At 25.2% G+C, this 19,335-nt stretch overlaps 1 protein-coding gene across 1 annotated transcript; it reads right to left on the bottom strand.

The window, feature by feature from the left end:
* Positions 1-11,351: 11,351 nt before the first annotated feature.
* On the bottom strand, positions 11,352-19,101 carry LOC114131111 (nurim). The gene is made up of 5 exons (XM_027996255.2): positions 18,374-19,101; positions 13,645-13,805; positions 13,392-13,553; positions 11,814-11,947; positions 11,352-11,724 (listed from the first exon to the last, which is right to left on the bottom strand). Exons 1-5 carry the CDS (start codon positions 18,558-18,560, stop codon positions 11,568-11,570), a joined length of 801 nt encoding a protein of 266 aa, XP_027852056.1. The 5' UTR covers positions 18,561-19,101; the 3' UTR covers positions 11,352-11,567.
* Between the last annotated feature and the right edge of the window lie 234 nt (positions 19,102-19,335).

Below are 19,335 nucleotides of genomic sequence, written 5' to 3'. Positions count from 1 at the left end.
AAACATTGAATACATAATATTATAACTTAAGTCTTAAAGAAAATTTTGAAAATATATAGAAATTATTGAAAAATCACCTTCAATTTGAAATATATTTAATAACCAAAAATATTTTGAATTATAATATTTACTTTTTAAAAGATGTGCAAATTGATTATATTTGAAACGCATATAAGCGATATTCAAAGTTTTAATTTAAATACCAGAGTAAAACAAAATTTAATAGGATTTCGAATGGGTAATTTACCGTATTTGTCTATAGGTTTATGTATATGGTAGTATAGATATTTTTGTTTCGGCGTATCGATTTAATGTACACTATCTAGTACAGTGATGAGAATTCTGAAAATAGATATTAACTATTTAACTTCTCAAAATATTAAAATATTTTAAGTTTATCTTCTATTTGTTTAGTATAATTTATTTAGGATAAAATCGAAAATTTAGAGAGGTTTATTTGAGTGGATATATTGCAGTAAATTTAAATCTGTTCTCAGAAATCTTACCTAAAACTTTCCCAGATTTATCGGTACGTTAGAATTAAAACACTTCATTTGTATCCTGTACGTGTATTTAAGTGTTAGTCAACGATAGAAAATCACTGCTTTCATTTCTCTGAAAGTTGCACTTTATTAAATGATGAAAAAATAAAAAAAATAAAATAAAATTGCTATAATTAGTTTAATCATTTTACTTATACTTACATTTACTTAATTTACTTATTTTTTTTTATCGATATTTTTGTTTTTTTTTTTATTACACTTACAAATGCATACACATTATGGTCATAAAAAAAAATAAAAAAATTTGTTTTTGTACGATAGTTTAAGCTTGAAATTTTGCGGTATCTAAGAAAAAATTACCCTTGTATAATTTGACAAAACGGGTCAATATGAGTCACGTCTTAAGTTTCGAAAACTTTTGATTTACTGTTGCCATAAAATAATGTTTGAAAACCGAGTCCATATAATTAAAAATAATACGTTTATAAACAATACAGTTAATGTAATATGATTCTAAATATAAAAACGACAACGAACTGATAACAGTTGTCAGTTAGATGCTACTATCCTTACGATCCTTAAGAAGGCGTCATAATACCGCGAATGTGTATTGTCTCCGTCCTATCAACGTACATACATGGTACGTCACAGCGAATTTGCTATTAACTATAACATTAAAGTCAATTTCCCTTTAACTTTGATAATAGATAAATTGACTCTATTATTAAAGCTAACTATATAGAATATACTCTGCAGAAGCAAATTTGTTATGATACTATGTACGTTAGTAAGACGGAGACAACATATGCGAGTACGCCTTCCTTTTAAATGAACCGTAGTAAATTAATTTATAATTACCGTATAAATAACCGTATTTACTCGTTTAATTATTTGTGCTGATCAAAGTTCAAATGTATGTATAAATTGTAAATTGTAATATCTAATATAATTTAAAAATAATTGTATTATATCTAGTAGTATCACATAACGAATAATATTATTATAAATGTAGATATAAGTACAGTATCTACATACATAAAACTAAAATTAAGTAGACATTTTTATTATAAAACGTTATTTTATGTTATAATTATGACGTTAACAAAAGAACTCCCTAAATAATTTATCACGGACTAAGATTAACGTTAATCTTAGTCCGTGTAATTTATCAATAAATCAATAAATGAGATAATTCTTAAGAATTTATAACATTGTTAAAATTCCCATGTTGATTACTTTTTATAAAAGATAAAAAAACAGTACCAAACTACCAAACAATTTGAATTAAGCTAATTCCATGAAATTTTAAATATTTTATGGAAAATAATTTTCCATTGATTTTTATGCATCACATCATAACATTTTTTTTCTAATAATTACACATAATAAACTAGAAATGGTATTTTTAGAGTTACAATTGCTTATATTGACGATTTAGTTTAGGTATTTACGAGTATGTTTAAGTGTTAAACTAAGTTATCATCGAACTTTATAGTCTAATCCAGCGTTTCTCAAACTGTGGGACCGCAAGTCAATTTTAAGTGGGTTTTAAAATTTTTATTAATTACATAGATCTCTAAAATATTTATGATATTTTATTCTGTACAAATATAAACTATATAAATTTTAAGTTGCTGTCATTAACTACAGCAAGAAAAAAGCACACACTTCCCATACTCGTATGCTTCATTATATTAAAAATACATCTGTAAAATTATATTCATTACAAACATATAAATATTATAATATAAAATAATAAGTAGTAAAAGCAATAAACAAACTTTGATTTTTTAGAATTACTTCTTATAAGAGTAAAGGCGGATTTCCACTACATACATGTACGTGCATAAAAATACTCTCCTGTGATTGGTTTGTATAAATGGTAAGCTTTTGGTATACCAAAAAGTTTATACGTTCTTACTACACGTATAATCACGATACCATGAAGTTGGATCTAGTTCAACTATTTCCGTGTGTTTAATGGTCTAATTTGAACGATAGCAGCAGTAACCAATTTTAGTCTTAAAAATGTGTTACGTTGTTATAATATTAAATTATATTCTTTTAAAAGTTAATTTAAGTGTACTTACACTATAGAGTCGAGCCAAATTATAGTAAGTTAACTTATCGCTAAAATTAAGCGCTTACCAGTTACCGTGCTTACCAGAATATTTTACACGAATGACGTATTTGTACAACCGTACGTACATGCATGTTGCTAAACGTGCACGTTACGAAAAAGAACGGTCCAGTGGAAACCTACCTTAAATCACTTGCCTAGTAGAAATCACATACCTGGTATTAGCCACATACCTTGTATAAACATATACCATGTTAAGGATACATTTCAACGAAATATGTTTTATACGATGGATATTATATCTTATACACACAATGATGTCAGACATATCTTAGAAAATTTTATTTATTTGCCGTCCTCCTATATTATATTTCATCACCAAAAATGAAAATAACTAAAACTAGAAAAGCTTTTAGCACCAAGTGGACAGTAACAAAATTACCGTACCATTAATTTTCCACTTTACGAAACTCAGTGTCAAGGAGACACGGAAGTATAAAGAGAAGTACACTTTTCCATTGGTATAGCCACTTCGTTAAATGAGAACTCAGCCAATCGAAAATGACGTATATTTTAAGCAATATTCAATCCATTTAAGATGGCATTTAGGGGGACGGGGAAGTGACATATTAAAGCGTCAACGGACAATAGCGTTCTTGAAGTAAAACAGGATAGCGAAATATTTTATATAAGCGTTGGCAATACATTTTTTTACACATCAATCTGAATTATTGCTTTCCACATTAAAACTTTACGATAGCAATCGTAACTAGAAATAGCTGTACGAGTATTCTTTATAATATTAAATTTACTATTTATAGTTTAAAATAAAAAAAAAAAAAAACGAAAAATGTCCAACATATTTTGAAACATATTTTATTATAAAGAGAAATATGTGGCCAAGCGAGGACACTAATATTTAAAGATCTATTTATAATTCACTTAAAAATCAATTTTTTTGAGTCAAATTTTTTCATACAATCTTTAGGTTGTGGTAATTGATTAGGCATTTATTATAAAAATTTTATTTTTATTTTTAAAGTTTAAAATTATGTAAAAATGTTAACAGTTTACATAAAAATTCATTTATATAATTATATTCGATTTTTCATTTTAATTGATTTGATAAGCACAAAAAATTATTTATAAAAAAAATATCAACATACTTAAATGTGTAATTCATTTTAACAGAAATAATAATATAAATTGTAATTTTTTAAATGTAATAAAAATTAAAAATAATTTTAAGAACAAAATTCACAGTTAAATATGATCTTATAATCTTTTTCTTCAATCCTAGAACAAAGATAATGAGCCCATTTATTACATAATAGACTACATAATAACATACTTTCTGCTGTGTAGCTAAGCATATTATATTCATGACTATCGAATTTGGTATAAACAGTATAAGCTTTTGATATGACTTTTTACTTACTGTGTACTGACGTTGAAACCCACATTAAATCGGGTCCATTCTTCGTGTATCTCGTACAATTACAATATTTTTTATGCACATTTTAATTTTTAATTACATCGATTTTAGTAATATTTGATTGTTAATAGTCATAATTAGTTATAAGTAAATATTATTATTTATATATATCAGTATTAGATAAGCCTTAGGTAAATACATGAAAGTCTAAAACGTTATAAACAAAATGACCTATAAACTGTACCACTATAATTATAATATTATGACAGAAGTTAATACATATCATTTTTTTAAATTATTTATTACCTATCATCAGAGACGCTCTGGACCACTAGGATTCCGACTGCTATCGCTTGTATGTACATAAGTAAATAAAAATATCCAATTACTGCTGAATTGACTTTAATCGGATGTAGTTCATTATCAGATGAATAATATATAAATAAAATTATTTAAAACTATTAGTTGTTTTATTTTTATTGGATTTTAATTTTATATTTAACTAGGTAATTGTAACACTGTTAAGTCTTTTAACAAATCATGGTATAATAAATTAATGACGCAGAAAAAAGTGGATTTTTGAACTTCGTGTTTCCAGGGAAACTTACCTTTTAAAAGGACTGATTTTATTGTTATCATTTATTTAACAAAAGATAAATTTTATTTTTTTACTTTACTTTAAATTAACTATGTTATTTTGAAACGTTACTTTATAATTTCATGTTTTAAAAAAAATTATAGTTTTTATTTTGTTGATATATTGGTAGTTTAAAAAAATACATATTGGCAACAAAAAAATATCTTTATTTTTTATTTAAAAATTTCTGGAAAACTAATTTATGAATTATAGATTAATATTTTAATTCATTAAATGTCATTGACTGCATTCATAAGAAAATGAGTATATTTTATTGAAAATTGAATTTTTATTCCATTCTAAACCTTTAAACTTGTTTTCCTGAAAGTTTGAAAAATGTATATACATATTATTATCAGCTACTAGTTACTGTCATTATTTTATGGTTGTCACATTTAAATATTGATGATAATAATAATAAATATTATTAATGAATTAAAACAAATCAAAAAAAAAAATCAGTCGATCAAATAAAAATAAATAATTCTAAACATAATTTCATTTCTGATTAATGTCAGCTAATAAATGCCTATTTATTATTAGTGTGTTAGTTACTCTAATAAGAATATATTTTTTTTTTGAACAGTTGATATTTAGAACCATACTATATATAATAGAATAATTTTATTACATGACATATAATAAATTTCATTTTCTCTAAATGAATACTATGCAAATATTTTCATTGAGTGTCTCTCAATAACAACTTCTCTCCTTACCCACCAACAGTTTCACGTTGAAGTCCCCATGAGACAAGACGTCCAACTATATACACACAGATGGCATCGAATTACCCTCTCTGTTGACCGTGACGAAACGAAATTACAAAGGTTTTTGTCTCCTCGATAGCTAACCTTTCGATATTGAATTTGTCAAGCGTACTTTTCCCAACAGACAGTAAGGAAATCTAACTCATATAAATCTGAATATCGCAGTGCACAATAAAGTACGCAAACTGATGTTTTTTGTTATTATTATCTTTTTTAAGCATAATATGTATTACACTGTTACCTACATGCCACAACCAACAATAGTATACGACCACATAATATGCATACGTGTTTAATTTTATTCTATACGCGTTAATTAATTAAAATAGTGCATATTAATTAATTTGTGTCCGTAAGCCTAAGCAACGCCCTGTAACAAAAACATAATTCGATGGAATAATATTAAAACACTAAAATATTAAACACCACTACGAGAAGGAAAAACAATTTTCTCTACGACCTACATACTACAAATACATACTTCGTGCAAGTACGCTCGATTCGTGTACAACGAAGATCTTCTTAATTTCGTTAACGACTCTAAAATTCACTAAAATCCCAACAAACATTATGTGATGTCACAACATCTATTTTTCAATAGGCTGGGCACATTTTTAAACAAAATTGGTACCAGAAAAAAAGTGAGCGCTTAAAATTTTGTATTTTTTTTTTTTTTTGTTTTATGAATTTATTTTCATTTTTAACTTCTATACCTATTAATATATATTTATTTTTTTTGAAATCATTTTAGTTTTTTCACTGACCAATTTTTTTTTTTTTATAGAATTTAAAACTTGAAATAATATGTATAAGTTTATTTACAAAAGTATATAAAATCTTGTAACATTGGATACAGCATTTAATACCTATTTATTATACTTAGACCATTTTTATAAATAATTATAAATTACTAAAAAATTTAAATTTTAAAATATCCATAGTCGGATAGCCCCCATACTTACTTATTATTTCATAGACCTATTATTGTATACTAAGTATACAAAGTTTAAAAATTCTTAGGTAAGGGCGGTAAGGTAGAAGAACGGTGTGTGGCACTTTCAACGTTTTACACGGCTTCTGTAGCAGCTTTACGTCTTTTGTTCCTCTATCATACCTAAATCTGTATTGATCGATGTCTTATAGCCATGAGTAGAAATTAAGCCATGATGTAATCTGCATGGAACTGAAATATCTAAAACAACTTACTATACTTAAAAACGTCATATTCAATATTTACTGTTTATTTTAATCTAAATTTAACTAATAATGCATTATAGGTATAAGAAAATACATTCCAACAAATAGGTAATTTTACCACTATATTAGTAGTATAAAATATAAATTACCAGTTGTAAAAAAGAATACAATAATAAAAAAGACTTTTTAGGATGTCAAATATTTACTTACAACAAATGTTTACGAATTTAAATGTTGAAAACGTCTCCACTGTTAATTACTGAAATTTACAATTCCAAACAATTATGATCAGTTTTTACTCATAACAATATTTAAAATTCTAGATTTATACAATACCCATGTTTTACGGTCCAATTTTAATCATTCATATTTTTAATAATCAAAATTGTAACGTCCAGAGTTAAACCATCTAAGTTTTTACGTGGGACCTTTAAAACAGTATAAAGAGATTTTAGTGATTACCTATTTCTTGAATATTATCGACATACGCACGTAACAGGGTGAGCAACTTTAACTACTCCTGCAAGCTTAATTTTTTGTTTAATTTTAATATATAAGTATATTAGGTAATCTTACATCTTGAAATCATCTATAAAAATACAATAATAATTGACAGGAACTGTGCAACCTAAAATTTTGCTTATCCCTGCTAGCAAAGTCTGTGCACGCGTCAGTGTGAATTATGGGAAACAAACATAAAATATGAAGAAAATAAAAAAACTTCACGTCTAAATAGATTATATATTTATTATCATACAAACACTAAATTATAAATATTTTAAATATAATTTATAAAGACACTATAACAATAAACATATATTATTTATAATATAATGTATTTTAATTTTGATTTTAGCGGCAGTGGTTCATAAATAAATCAAATGAAAATAACTTTATATGAACAAAACTTTGTTAAACCGTAACTGACACATCACATATCAGTAATAAAGAAAAATAATATAAAAATCACACAAATATCGTAAGTTTTAAAACAAAAAAAAAAAAAACGCAACAATTATAGTGTGTAGAAAATTTACGGAAAAATTCAAACGTTTTTTGTTTTTGGATTTGTATTAAACTGTTATTTTTGATTGAAAAATACTAATCATTACTTTTATTCAGTTATACAGTAGAGTTTTGATAACTCGAATTTTAAGGAAAATAAAAATTAATTTAGCTTAAATATTTTTAAGTTATGGGTATAATATGGTTAACTGAGATAACTAAAAATTACCAACTATTATTTTAACTAATATTTATGTACATTTGGTTCTTATTGATATCTAAATTTGAAAATTAATAATAAATACATAATATACATAATTAGTTAATTATGTATCTGAAGTTCTTTTGATCCACCTTGTATAACTGAGTTTTACAGAATTATATATTATAGAAGTGTCTAATGGACAAATAAAAAATTTATCACGCACGTGTATAATGACAACAAACATTTAAAAAACAATGGAGGAAAAATATGAGCTTTTGTAAATAAAGTATAAACTCATTAACATTTACACTGGCAGTCTTTACTTCGTTATTAAATATTCACATTTATTTCCGGTAACACAATCGAAGTCACCATATTAAGTCCGAGCCGAATTAAAAGACTAAATTGAAAATTCCAGCAATTTTCGTCGATACCGTCGGATTGAATAAAATCAAATATTATACGCTGACGACCCGCAGTGAAAACTCTTTAATAGCCAACAGAGGTCCGTTCGAACAGGCTATTATCCCTTTTCGTGTGGTGATATCTGTTAATTTCAAATTCGTGCACGCATTAATACATATATTATATGTATATATATATATATGTGCGTGTGTGTGTTTAGATGCGCATAATTACTTTAATTGTAATTACGAGGGTTACCAAATTCCCATTAAGACACTTCAATTTAGAATAACGCTCACCCAAAATAGTGTATATTATGTACATCGAATATAATATACATCAATATAATATGTGTATTATAATAAACATAGTAGAATAATATATTTACCTATCAGTACAACTTATCTACTATAATAGGTATATATAGTATATATTATATAATATGTTTGTTACGTAATGTGTACGAAAAATGTACGCTTAAAATATTATTTTTCTCTCATAAACAGAAAAATTTAATATTTTTAAATAAGATGATAACTAGTTCCACGACGGTTTGTATTCGTAAAGACCGTGTTGATCAACAGGTAGTTTTCATATATAGGTACACGTAACTACATTATTTTAGTATAGAATGTACCAAATGCTCGAGTACCTCTAAAAAGTTTAAAAAAATATATTTTCAAATTCCCGCATATATGTAAAAGCACATGAATATATATTTAGAATAATAACTGTAGAATATAGATGATAGAATAATTTTTGTATAAGTGTATACTACTCTATTATTGTTATATGTTCAATGGTGATAATTCTAATGGCGCAGAAAGCAAATAGATAAAAAAAAACCATTCTTATAAGAATCACTCCGCTCCAAGCAAACCGACTAAACCGCATTTCTTTTTCGAGCTGTTTAACACGCATACAATGTAAGGACAGCTAGGTACAGGATAATTTAACAAGCTTTACATAATATATACCGCTACTACAACAAACAGAATATGAGCCGATTGATATTTCGAAAATTTTCAGATCGATTAACGTAGCACAGATTTAGTTATGAGAAGATACGTTTAAAAGTTAGTGTTAGTCCAATATATTATAATGAAAATTTAAAATGCGGAAATAGTGAGCAACGGTAACGTCGCCGACGGACGAGAACACACTACCGCTCTACAAACTAACCACCACGTGAGCAAATGTACGTCCACACTGCATTTACGGTGTTAACAATGACAATTCGTCACCGCGGCACAAACAGTAACTGATGTCTGATATAGCCAAATCGGTGCATACTACATTACCACTTGAGTACAAAATTGATAATACCAAGTATTAGTAACTTGCGTCCAAGCTGTTGGAACGCAACTCACTTGTCGTATATTTATTAATGTGTTAATTTCGTCCCGAATGATAATTTCGTAATGATATAGGTTTACAGTTACACATAACAGAAAAAAACGTATAGGTACGTAAATTATTAAATTTGATAATTATCATAAAATTATATTAAAATTATTCATGGAATTGCTAATTTTACAGTTATATAATGTTACATTATTAATGTAAATCATACAAAAATAAAATATGAACTATAAATTGTTCACATACAAGTACCTACACTAGCATATTTCTAAAATATCACCTATACGCCATGGGATGAGGTACCTACTTAGTTTATAGTATTTATCATATATATATATGTATTAAATCAAATAGATGTACAATTATATCGATCAAAAATTATAATTGATATAAAATTGAGAATGGTCATTATCGTCAATATCGTTTTTACTATTGCACTATTTTTTTTATAATTGCAACGTTCTCAATCTATTGTAAATAAAATTATTGATTGGGACACAACTGATCAGCCGTAATATTGCAAATTCTTATCAAAAATTTTACTAGACACAAGTAATATGCAGCCACCAACTCCATACAAACAACATGATAAAAGTAACCCCTCCCATAATTATAAAAAACACTACTTTTTAATATCCACTATTTCACTTCAAGTACTTCAGAACCATAAAATGGGGACAGAAAGGATACTTACTTATGGTAAAAGAGTATTGACATGTGCTACGTGCTCTGTTGTCTCATATATTAAATATAATACACATAGGTATCAGAACGTAGATAATAATGACCAAATCCAAATGTTTATAATGAATAGTATTTCGTAGAACTCATGGATGGGTTCGTTAGAGTAGATAATAATAGTGATAATACTAATGAAGTACGAGTCAATAACCACAGGCCTAAAAGTGAAGGGTAAGACAAATTACATATAGTTCGGGGTTAATGAATAGCACCCATATACGAGTTTGACTTGACTAGGCCTATAACCGAAAGCGGTACAAGAGAAACGACTCTTGGAAATGTTGGTAAATACTGGCTAGATTTAGTAATATTATATTATATATAATAATATACTATATTTTAATGCGGTCACACCGCCATAGCATCATTGCACGCACGCTTATGATTTGACAGGAAGTCATCGGTATATGATTGACTCACATCGTTATACGATTGACGAAAAGCGTGGGAAAAGCGGATGTGCATGCACTGACCAGCAGGGACTAGTAGGTATCACGGGGATCTCTGAACGATATATAAGGGAGTCCCGAATGGGCAGTGGGCACATTTTAGACGTGATTTACCAGAGTTAGAGCGAGCACCTTCACGTCACCCAGTTCAATAATTATGTCTTTTGGACTTAGAATATTTTTCACAGTTTAATTTATTTAATTATTTGGACTTCGAATATTTTCACAATAAAAAAACACTTAGAAATATTTCGTCAATCTTTTACTTCCTAATTACTACCTACCTCAAACACTACATCATTACTGTTGATCAATCGTGGCACGCTACACATGTTATTATTTTTATAGGTCGAGAGAAAAATTACACTGGAAAATAATCATGATCAAAGTGATTGATTATTTTGTATATATTATTAAATTATTACAAAGACAATATTACAAATAGTTATTTAATCAAAAACGTATAACTAAATATTTTTTATTCGTAAATTATGTACAAAACGAATTTTGGTTGTACAAATTTTATTGTATAATATACTATTTTTTAATAAATTCCATTACTGTACATTTTATTAACTATTTATTATTAATTCAGCTACATAACATAAAACATTTAATAAAAGAAAAATTCCGTCTAGTTTTTCATAAACCAATTAATTATAATATACCTATTTCACAGATAAAAATCAATATACTGAAAACAATAAAATATACGTAACACCTAAATATGTAATATAAATATATAAGAATGTAAATATTATCTAATTAACAATACGGTTTATTTCAACGGTGAAACTGATATTCTCTCTGAATAATACATCCACGCCTTTTTTTTTTCGAATTGTCTGACAACGTATTTAATATCTTTATCATCTGTCTTATTACATGATAATATTCCTAAAGTCCAAATTACAGCCAATAACAATCTATCAAAACTGTAAAAAAAAATTTAACTTGAAAACAAATGTTATGGGATCCAATAACAACATAGGTGTGATATATATAATCATATAACCTAACGTACCTCATAAATTTTTGAGACCATAGAATAATTAAGAGACAAGAGGATCCTGGGAATCCCATGTTTGACAAAAATCTATCGAACTGCTGAGATTTCAATGAACGAAAATTGTCATTCGTTAAATGATAGTAAAAAATCTATGGAAATGCAATTATATAACTATTTATAAACTGAAATTTTGTGATAAATTTACTTATGAAAAGTAATAGTATAAATAATATTATATTTAAAATAAACTAACATTTTTTTTACAGTACAACTATTGTTTAAATATGGATAAATAATAGTCAAATGCCGCTAGAGAAGAAAAATGGTCCAAAAAATGTTAAGGTACAGTTCAGAAGATTTCCAAGTGGAATAGTATATGTGTAGGTACTTATGTTTTATCCATTAAGTAAATATTATCAATTTTTAAATAATTTTAACCAAATTAAAAAAATTTTAACACATTTTTTTAACTTTATACTATTATAAATACTTTAACTACAGGATAAATAAATATTCATTCAATATAATATGCTATCCAAATTTAATAATATAAAAATAAATAGTAAATGAATAATTACAAAATTAGATAAATATAATTTCTGGTCTGAATATTTTTAGTTTTTTTCTTTTTTTAACGATATAAAATTAAAAATGTGTGTTTCTTGCATACTGCCACTAATTATCTTACTGTCCTAAGTTACATCATTCATAAGAACAACAAAAAGTTTTTATTACCTACAATTTTGTTAATTGATGCTATCTCTAAAACTTCAATAATTATAATTTATTCGAACACCTATATACGTTAAAACATTAGAATACGTGCACGTTCTAAAAATTCAGTTATAATTGCACTATACAAGAGCTCAACAATTATGTAAAGTATACCTAAATATAAAATATCATATTAATTTCAATTAAAACTTAGTATAAATAATAAAAACACTTAAATTAAATTAAAGCAAGCACTAAATTATAATTATATTTTTCAAAAACTAGATTTGTATGATACCTATCATAAAAAATGAATTTCCTAAAATAGGTACGAAATTTATTTCATTAAATTAGTAGATTATTCACTACAACCTCAAAATAAATAAAATTATATTCCTTGAATACTTAGATAATATTCACACAATAAAAATATAATATGAAGGTATACTCGTACAATTATTTTACTTCAAATAATCGAATTTTTCGAAATATAAGTCTTAACAAATTTTAATATCCTTAAAAATCTATATTATAAACATAATCAGAGAATAATAATTAATGTTATACAAATGTAAGTAGTTCAAACTTTCAAATTATGTATAATATATTTTTTTAAATAAAAATATTTTCCGAAGCTAATGAAAGAGATTTCACCTAAAGTTTATGAAGAAAATGATTATAAGAATATGTAAGTATGTACAAGGACAACTTGAGAAGAAATGACAATAAGAACTAAACAATGTATAAAGTAAATAACAATAACGTAATTTTTAAAAAAAATAAAAGTATAAATATCAAATAATTTTTAAATGATTAAATTAAATCAATTTACCAGTACCTATAATTTAATTAAACTGTAAATCAAATAATTTACTTTACCGGTTTGAGTCCTGTTATCTCAGTAATATCGATTGTTAGCATAATCATAAATGATATAATCCACATGGAACAATGCAAATAAAAGTGTATGTTTTCAACATAATTTATGTTCATATTCCACAAACATATCTCAGGAACTTCTTGCCAAAAGTCAATAACTCCCTTAAAAATAAATATTTAAATTAAATTAAATATTAGTAAGTAATTGTACAAAAAACTGTTTATTGTTCATAACTATTCATTAAAATATTACGTTTAAAATAGATGTAAGCAAAACAATTTTAGTAAATTTGAAGTAACAATCGGGCAATCCACATAAATCACCAATTCTTTCAATGACAATCCCAATTATCCAAGGTAAATATAAATAGCAAGATGCAAGTGTCCAGTTCATAATTATCCTCAAATAAATACCTAAAACAATTTGTTCTTTGATGTAGTTGAACATAATATACATTTACATAATATGTAAATACACAATGTACATTAAAACTTAAAAAAATTTTATATTTATATTATACAATATGTATAACATATTATATTATTTTAATTTATAAGTATAGTATTAATAGCACACCATGTCACCATTAACAAATTTCTGAAAAGAAAAACAAAATATACACATAACACATTGATTAAATATTTAAACAATGCCTAACAACAATATTAATATTGAGACTAGATGTACCTACAATAAAAATGAGTGTAAAATATTGAACTTTAAAAAAACTGAAAACTGAAATAGTTGCTCTGTCATGTAAAAGGTGTGTCATGTGTACTAATAATAAAAAGACGCTTGATAGAATTATTAAATTTTATTTCAATGATAAATCATGAAATACACTTAAAAACAATTCTGAGTAGAGAAGTACCTATGTATATCACATACTTATTATGTCAGTCGATATGTCTACAAAAAATAATTCACCAATTTACAATTTTGATAAATTTCGTCAACATCAAAAGATCAAACCCTGATAAAAAGTATTACATATGGCTTTACGTTGAACTACTTAAATTCATATAAGATAATCTTCTGAGGAGCCTTGCAAGAAAACTTTGCATTTCAAGCTTTTTTAATCATAAACAAAAATTGTATCATACATGAGTAAAATAAAAATTTAAATAGTCAAACATTTCAAGTGTGAATAAATAGTTTCAAGAGTCAAAATATATTTTAGTTGTATAATGTCTAGTAAATGTTAATTTAAATAGTTGATTAAAATGTCAAGTTCTCGCACGGTTATTGGTTTTTAAGTCAATTTTGAGGAAAATGGTGTTTCCTGAATACTTTTATTTATCTGTCGTATTTTTTTATTAATAAGTACTGAGACATTTTTACTTTTTACATCCCTTAATACTAACAAGTTAGTAGTGTTAAAAAGAAACCTCCCTCAAGGTTGAAGATTGGAGTCTTTTATTTCTTCTATAAAACTTTATGTATTTTCAGACACTTATAAAAAAAAACAAGCATAATTATAAAACCAATAGAGTGCTCCACTGACAATTCAAAAAATACAGATAACAAATGAATGTAAGAATATGAAAATAATATTTAAACTATTATACTTAGATACCACAGAAGTTTTATTATTTATTACAAGAATTGTAGCACACATGACACGTATTAAACAAATAATAAGTACATCACAAATGAGCATAAAGCTTTTTACTTCAATTTTAAACTAAATCCATAAAATTAAATACGTACCTAACTGAACTATTTACAGTTTACAATCGTATATACAAGCCTATAAATTATGACTAAGGGAGTAAAGGTACATTGAACTAATATTATAATTATTATTTATTATAGTTACAACACTATTGACAATTCTATATAAATTATTATCATTTTATTAAAAAAATGTTTTCCAAACAACTCAGTTTATTATCAATATTAAATATTATTTATCATATTATTTTAAACAAAAAATACGAATAAATTCAATTCCTGTTCTTTAAAATTATGTATATACAAATCATGCTCTTGTAATACATGCGTAACCTAATATTACACATACACTAAAAGAAAGTTTTAGAGAAAAAACGAAAGCGACTTTCAAAAAAAAATTGTCACTTAAAATTTATTACAGTATTTTATATTAACCGTCTACTTTTACAAAGCTTTTCATTTCATAACTTCCAGTCCCATGAAGTGTTTCTCATGAATCATCGAGTAGAAAAGTAGGTACTAGGTACTAATATAGGATATAATAAAATATAATATATTAATATAGTATATAGGATACGTTTTCACAGCAGTACATGATACGTCTCGTTTGTTATAAGTTATAATTATTTAATAATATTATAGTATTAATAAGCAATAATTTCAACAATTTCCGCCCATTTTAAATTTTTTTAAATTTAAATTATACACTATTATACAGAATTAAGGTCCACTATATAAAAATTGTTGAAACTTGAAAGTTGATGCTAATAGCATGTAAAATTCAAACAAAAATAACTACACAATATGTTTGATTATTTATAGTAATAGACAATAGTGATATACATTTACTCAACTTCTAGAATTAAAAAAAAATATAATATTAAGTAAATTAATTTCTGCATTACTTTACATAGCTTAAATTTATTAGAAACTGTAATTAAAATAATTCCATACTTTATTAATCAAATAAATATCTGTCTTTTCTACATATTTTATTTTCTCTGACGTTAAAAATCTATTATAGAAGGCATCTAAACGCAGATTTAAAATGGTCGTGTACTGGTGCTGTTCCACTGTTCGATAACGTCGCATCGAGACGGTACAACGAAACAAAAAATTATTATATCTCAATAACATTGCTATTTATAAGCTTATAGCCTATCTGATACCTTTAATTATTGGTATTTATTATTTACTACTAAAACACAAGGCTGGGCAAGTTAATGATTTTTTTTAACTTAGTTAAGTTAAGTTAATATGCATCAATAAGAAAAAGTTAAAAGTTAAAAGTTAATAAAATTTTTGGTTAACTCAGTTAAGTTAAAAGTTTATACATATATTTTTTTAATTTTTTAATAAGTTAAAAGTTAAAAAAAAGTTATTTTTTTATATGTTAGCATTAGGTTAGATTTATTTATAATTTAATTATTTATAAAATAACGTAATTTAGATTTTATTAAAAATAACTCGTTATTTATTAAGTTAATATCAATAAACATCAATTAAGTTAAAAATTAAGTTAATGAAAATTAAATTCAAAAAAGTTAAGTTAAAAAGTTAAAATTAACTTAACTTTTAACTTAACTTTAACTTTTTAACTCGTTTATGCCCAGGCTTGCTAAAACAACATATTTATCAATTACAATATCATTAACACAGATTATTTTACAATTTATAAATTATACCTACCTATCTAAAAATATACAAATAATAAATAATACTGTGGTACTACTCATACTATATAACACATATCTTGAAAAAAATTCTTTTTCTAAAAAATTTCGAATTTAAAAGTAATACCAAGTTTACGAAATTATGTTGTATAACTATAATAATTATTATCCAATATATATATTTTTTAGATCAGTACAAACTATGCCTAATACCATAATATTAAGAATACGTTATTTTCATTACTAACTTATTATATATCAATATATTGATAGTTATTTTCTTTTTTTAATAATTATAATTAATTTAAAAATTTGGTTCAAATTAAATTATTCACGACACACTGTGGATGATAACAAATATAAATTAAATAACTATTAAATAACATTTTTTTTTTTTATTAGGAAAGCAACATAATTCGTAATTCATAAATGTTATTAAAGAATATTTTAATGGGTCATCATGATTATTTATTTTTGCTTGTAGTTTTGGGTATTCTATGTACGATATACTATAAATAGACACATAGTTTAACACTTAATTTATCGATACAAATTCCACTATGCCTAGTATACCTACATAATATTATATAATACGAGACAGAGTACAATATTATGTCAGATATTATAAAATTAAAGTTTTATTTTAAGATTTTTAACTTATATGTTCCAACTTTCAGCTACTAATATTATTTATTATATAATATTACCGAATTAGGTAGGTACACACTAACATAATAATAACATGTAATTATTATTCATAATACATAATTATTAAAATCAACAAAATATGATTTATGAATGACTGAATCGTACTTTATTATAAATATGAAATATTAAAATAATAACATATATTTTTAACTATGAACTTATGAAATTTATTACCCAATTATTTTAATTTGCTATTAACATTGAATTATTATAATTTATTATTTTTCTAAAATAGTAAAATAATAAATAATAATGAAAAGATTTTTTTTTTTTGGTATTTTTGAAAATACCTAATTATTCACAATTGAATTTTAATTGTTTAATTGAAAAATATAGTACGTTATAAATATATTTACCTACTTACAGATAAATGGTTATTTATGATACAGTAACTATAATATCTTACTGAACATATTACTGGAAATCTTTATGAATATATACTAAAATTTTCTTTTTTTTTTCTACACGATAATTTTATTATAGGCATAATAATATATAATATTATGCACACTTTATCTTAACTTTGAAAGCTTACCCAATACCCATCAAAATAAAAAATCTATGAGCACATAAAATATTTATATAAAATAAATATATTATTTTACATTAGATTATGTAATTAAAATTATACTTTGCCGTTTAAAAAATCAAAAAATAAGTAACGAGTTCATGAGGAATGACGAAGTAAAAAAAAGGGGACCATAGGCGGAAAATTTCGTTGAAATATAAGAAGCGCCTAATAATTTTGAAATTTAATTCAATAGGTATATATAAAGGGATATATTACGAGTACCAATTACCAGAGTACATATTTACAATAGGTATTTATTTCCCAATTATTACATTCAAAATAATACAACCTGTTATAATATTTCAACTTTAATTTCTACATCGTTCCCCTATTTTTTACGATTCACGCAACTTACGAGAGACGGATAAATCATTATCGGACGGCGGTGTAGTGCAGTTGAAACCGGCAAGGAAGCGGCCGAAACGCAAGACGGACACAATCGAAACGTAAACGCCAGCTATCACAGCTATCGTTACGATCGACTTAAAACCATTACAGCGTCCTCGTACTGTCGTATCCATCGTCCGCCACAAATGAACCATTTGAACCGATTTTGCAATTTTATATCCAATATTTCTACGTATTATATTTCGCTGTACGTATAATCCATATTACATAGTAAATTGTGATGTACAAACATTAGATAATAAATATTGCATTAATGTATATTTAAGTATCTAAATGTTTATCCAACTCGAAGCAATGTTATTAATAATTAATTATTAATATATATCGTTAGATTAGAGTATTAGACAATAGTTGTGAGTACAGAGTAGGTACCGACTGCCGGAACCAGGGATAGATTTTCGATTTAGAACGTTTAGGTTGTTGTCGTTACTGTTTCTTCGAAATCAGGCAATCGACGTTAGTAATTAATCAAATTTTCAAAAATAATGGTTTCGAATTTGATAAATTAATTTTAAATCATTAACTACTTAATCGTACCACAAATTTGTAAGTATTATATTAAAATTTCACTATAATTTAAAACGAATAATGAATTATTATTAATTATCACGAACTATTTTTGGAATACCGAGCAGCGATCAACCAACGATGGCATCAATACAATAATTAAGTTTTGGAGTGTAATGAGTGTATTACCACAGATTATATAATCTATATAACCGACGGTATCCGAGGTATCGTGTCGGTCGTCGTCGTCACTCGTCACCAGTTCATCACGATTTAAAATAATATTAATTTATCATGTCTATATTCTATACCATAGCGGCATAGCATCTTAATAGATATTTTTATTTTTTATAAGATTTAACATACTATAGCGTTTCTCAAACCATGAGTCACAAGTCAATT

This window comes from Aphis gossypii, chromosome 2 (genome assembly GCF_020184175.1).
Source record: "Aphis gossypii isolate Hap1 chromosome 2, ASM2018417v2, whole genome shotgun sequence".
NCBI classification, from domain to species: Eukaryota; Metazoa; Arthropoda; class Insecta; order Hemiptera; family Aphididae; genus Aphis; species Aphis gossypii.
This window is presented reverse-complemented; position numbering and strand designations above follow the sequence as displayed.

Coding starts and splice junctions, on each gene's coding strand:
- LOC114131111 (XM_027996255.2), bottom strand. CDS start 18,560: ATGGTTCATTTGTGGCGGACGATGGATACGACAGTACGAGGACGCTGT. Junction 11,948..13,391: donor AGATAACAGGACTCAAACCG/GTAAAGTAAATT, acceptor GCATTTCCATAG/ATTTTTTACTATCATTTAAC. Junction 11,725..11,813: donor TGGTCTCAAAAATTTATGAG/GTACGTTAGGTT, acceptor TTTTTTTTACAG/TTTTGATAGATTGTTATTGG.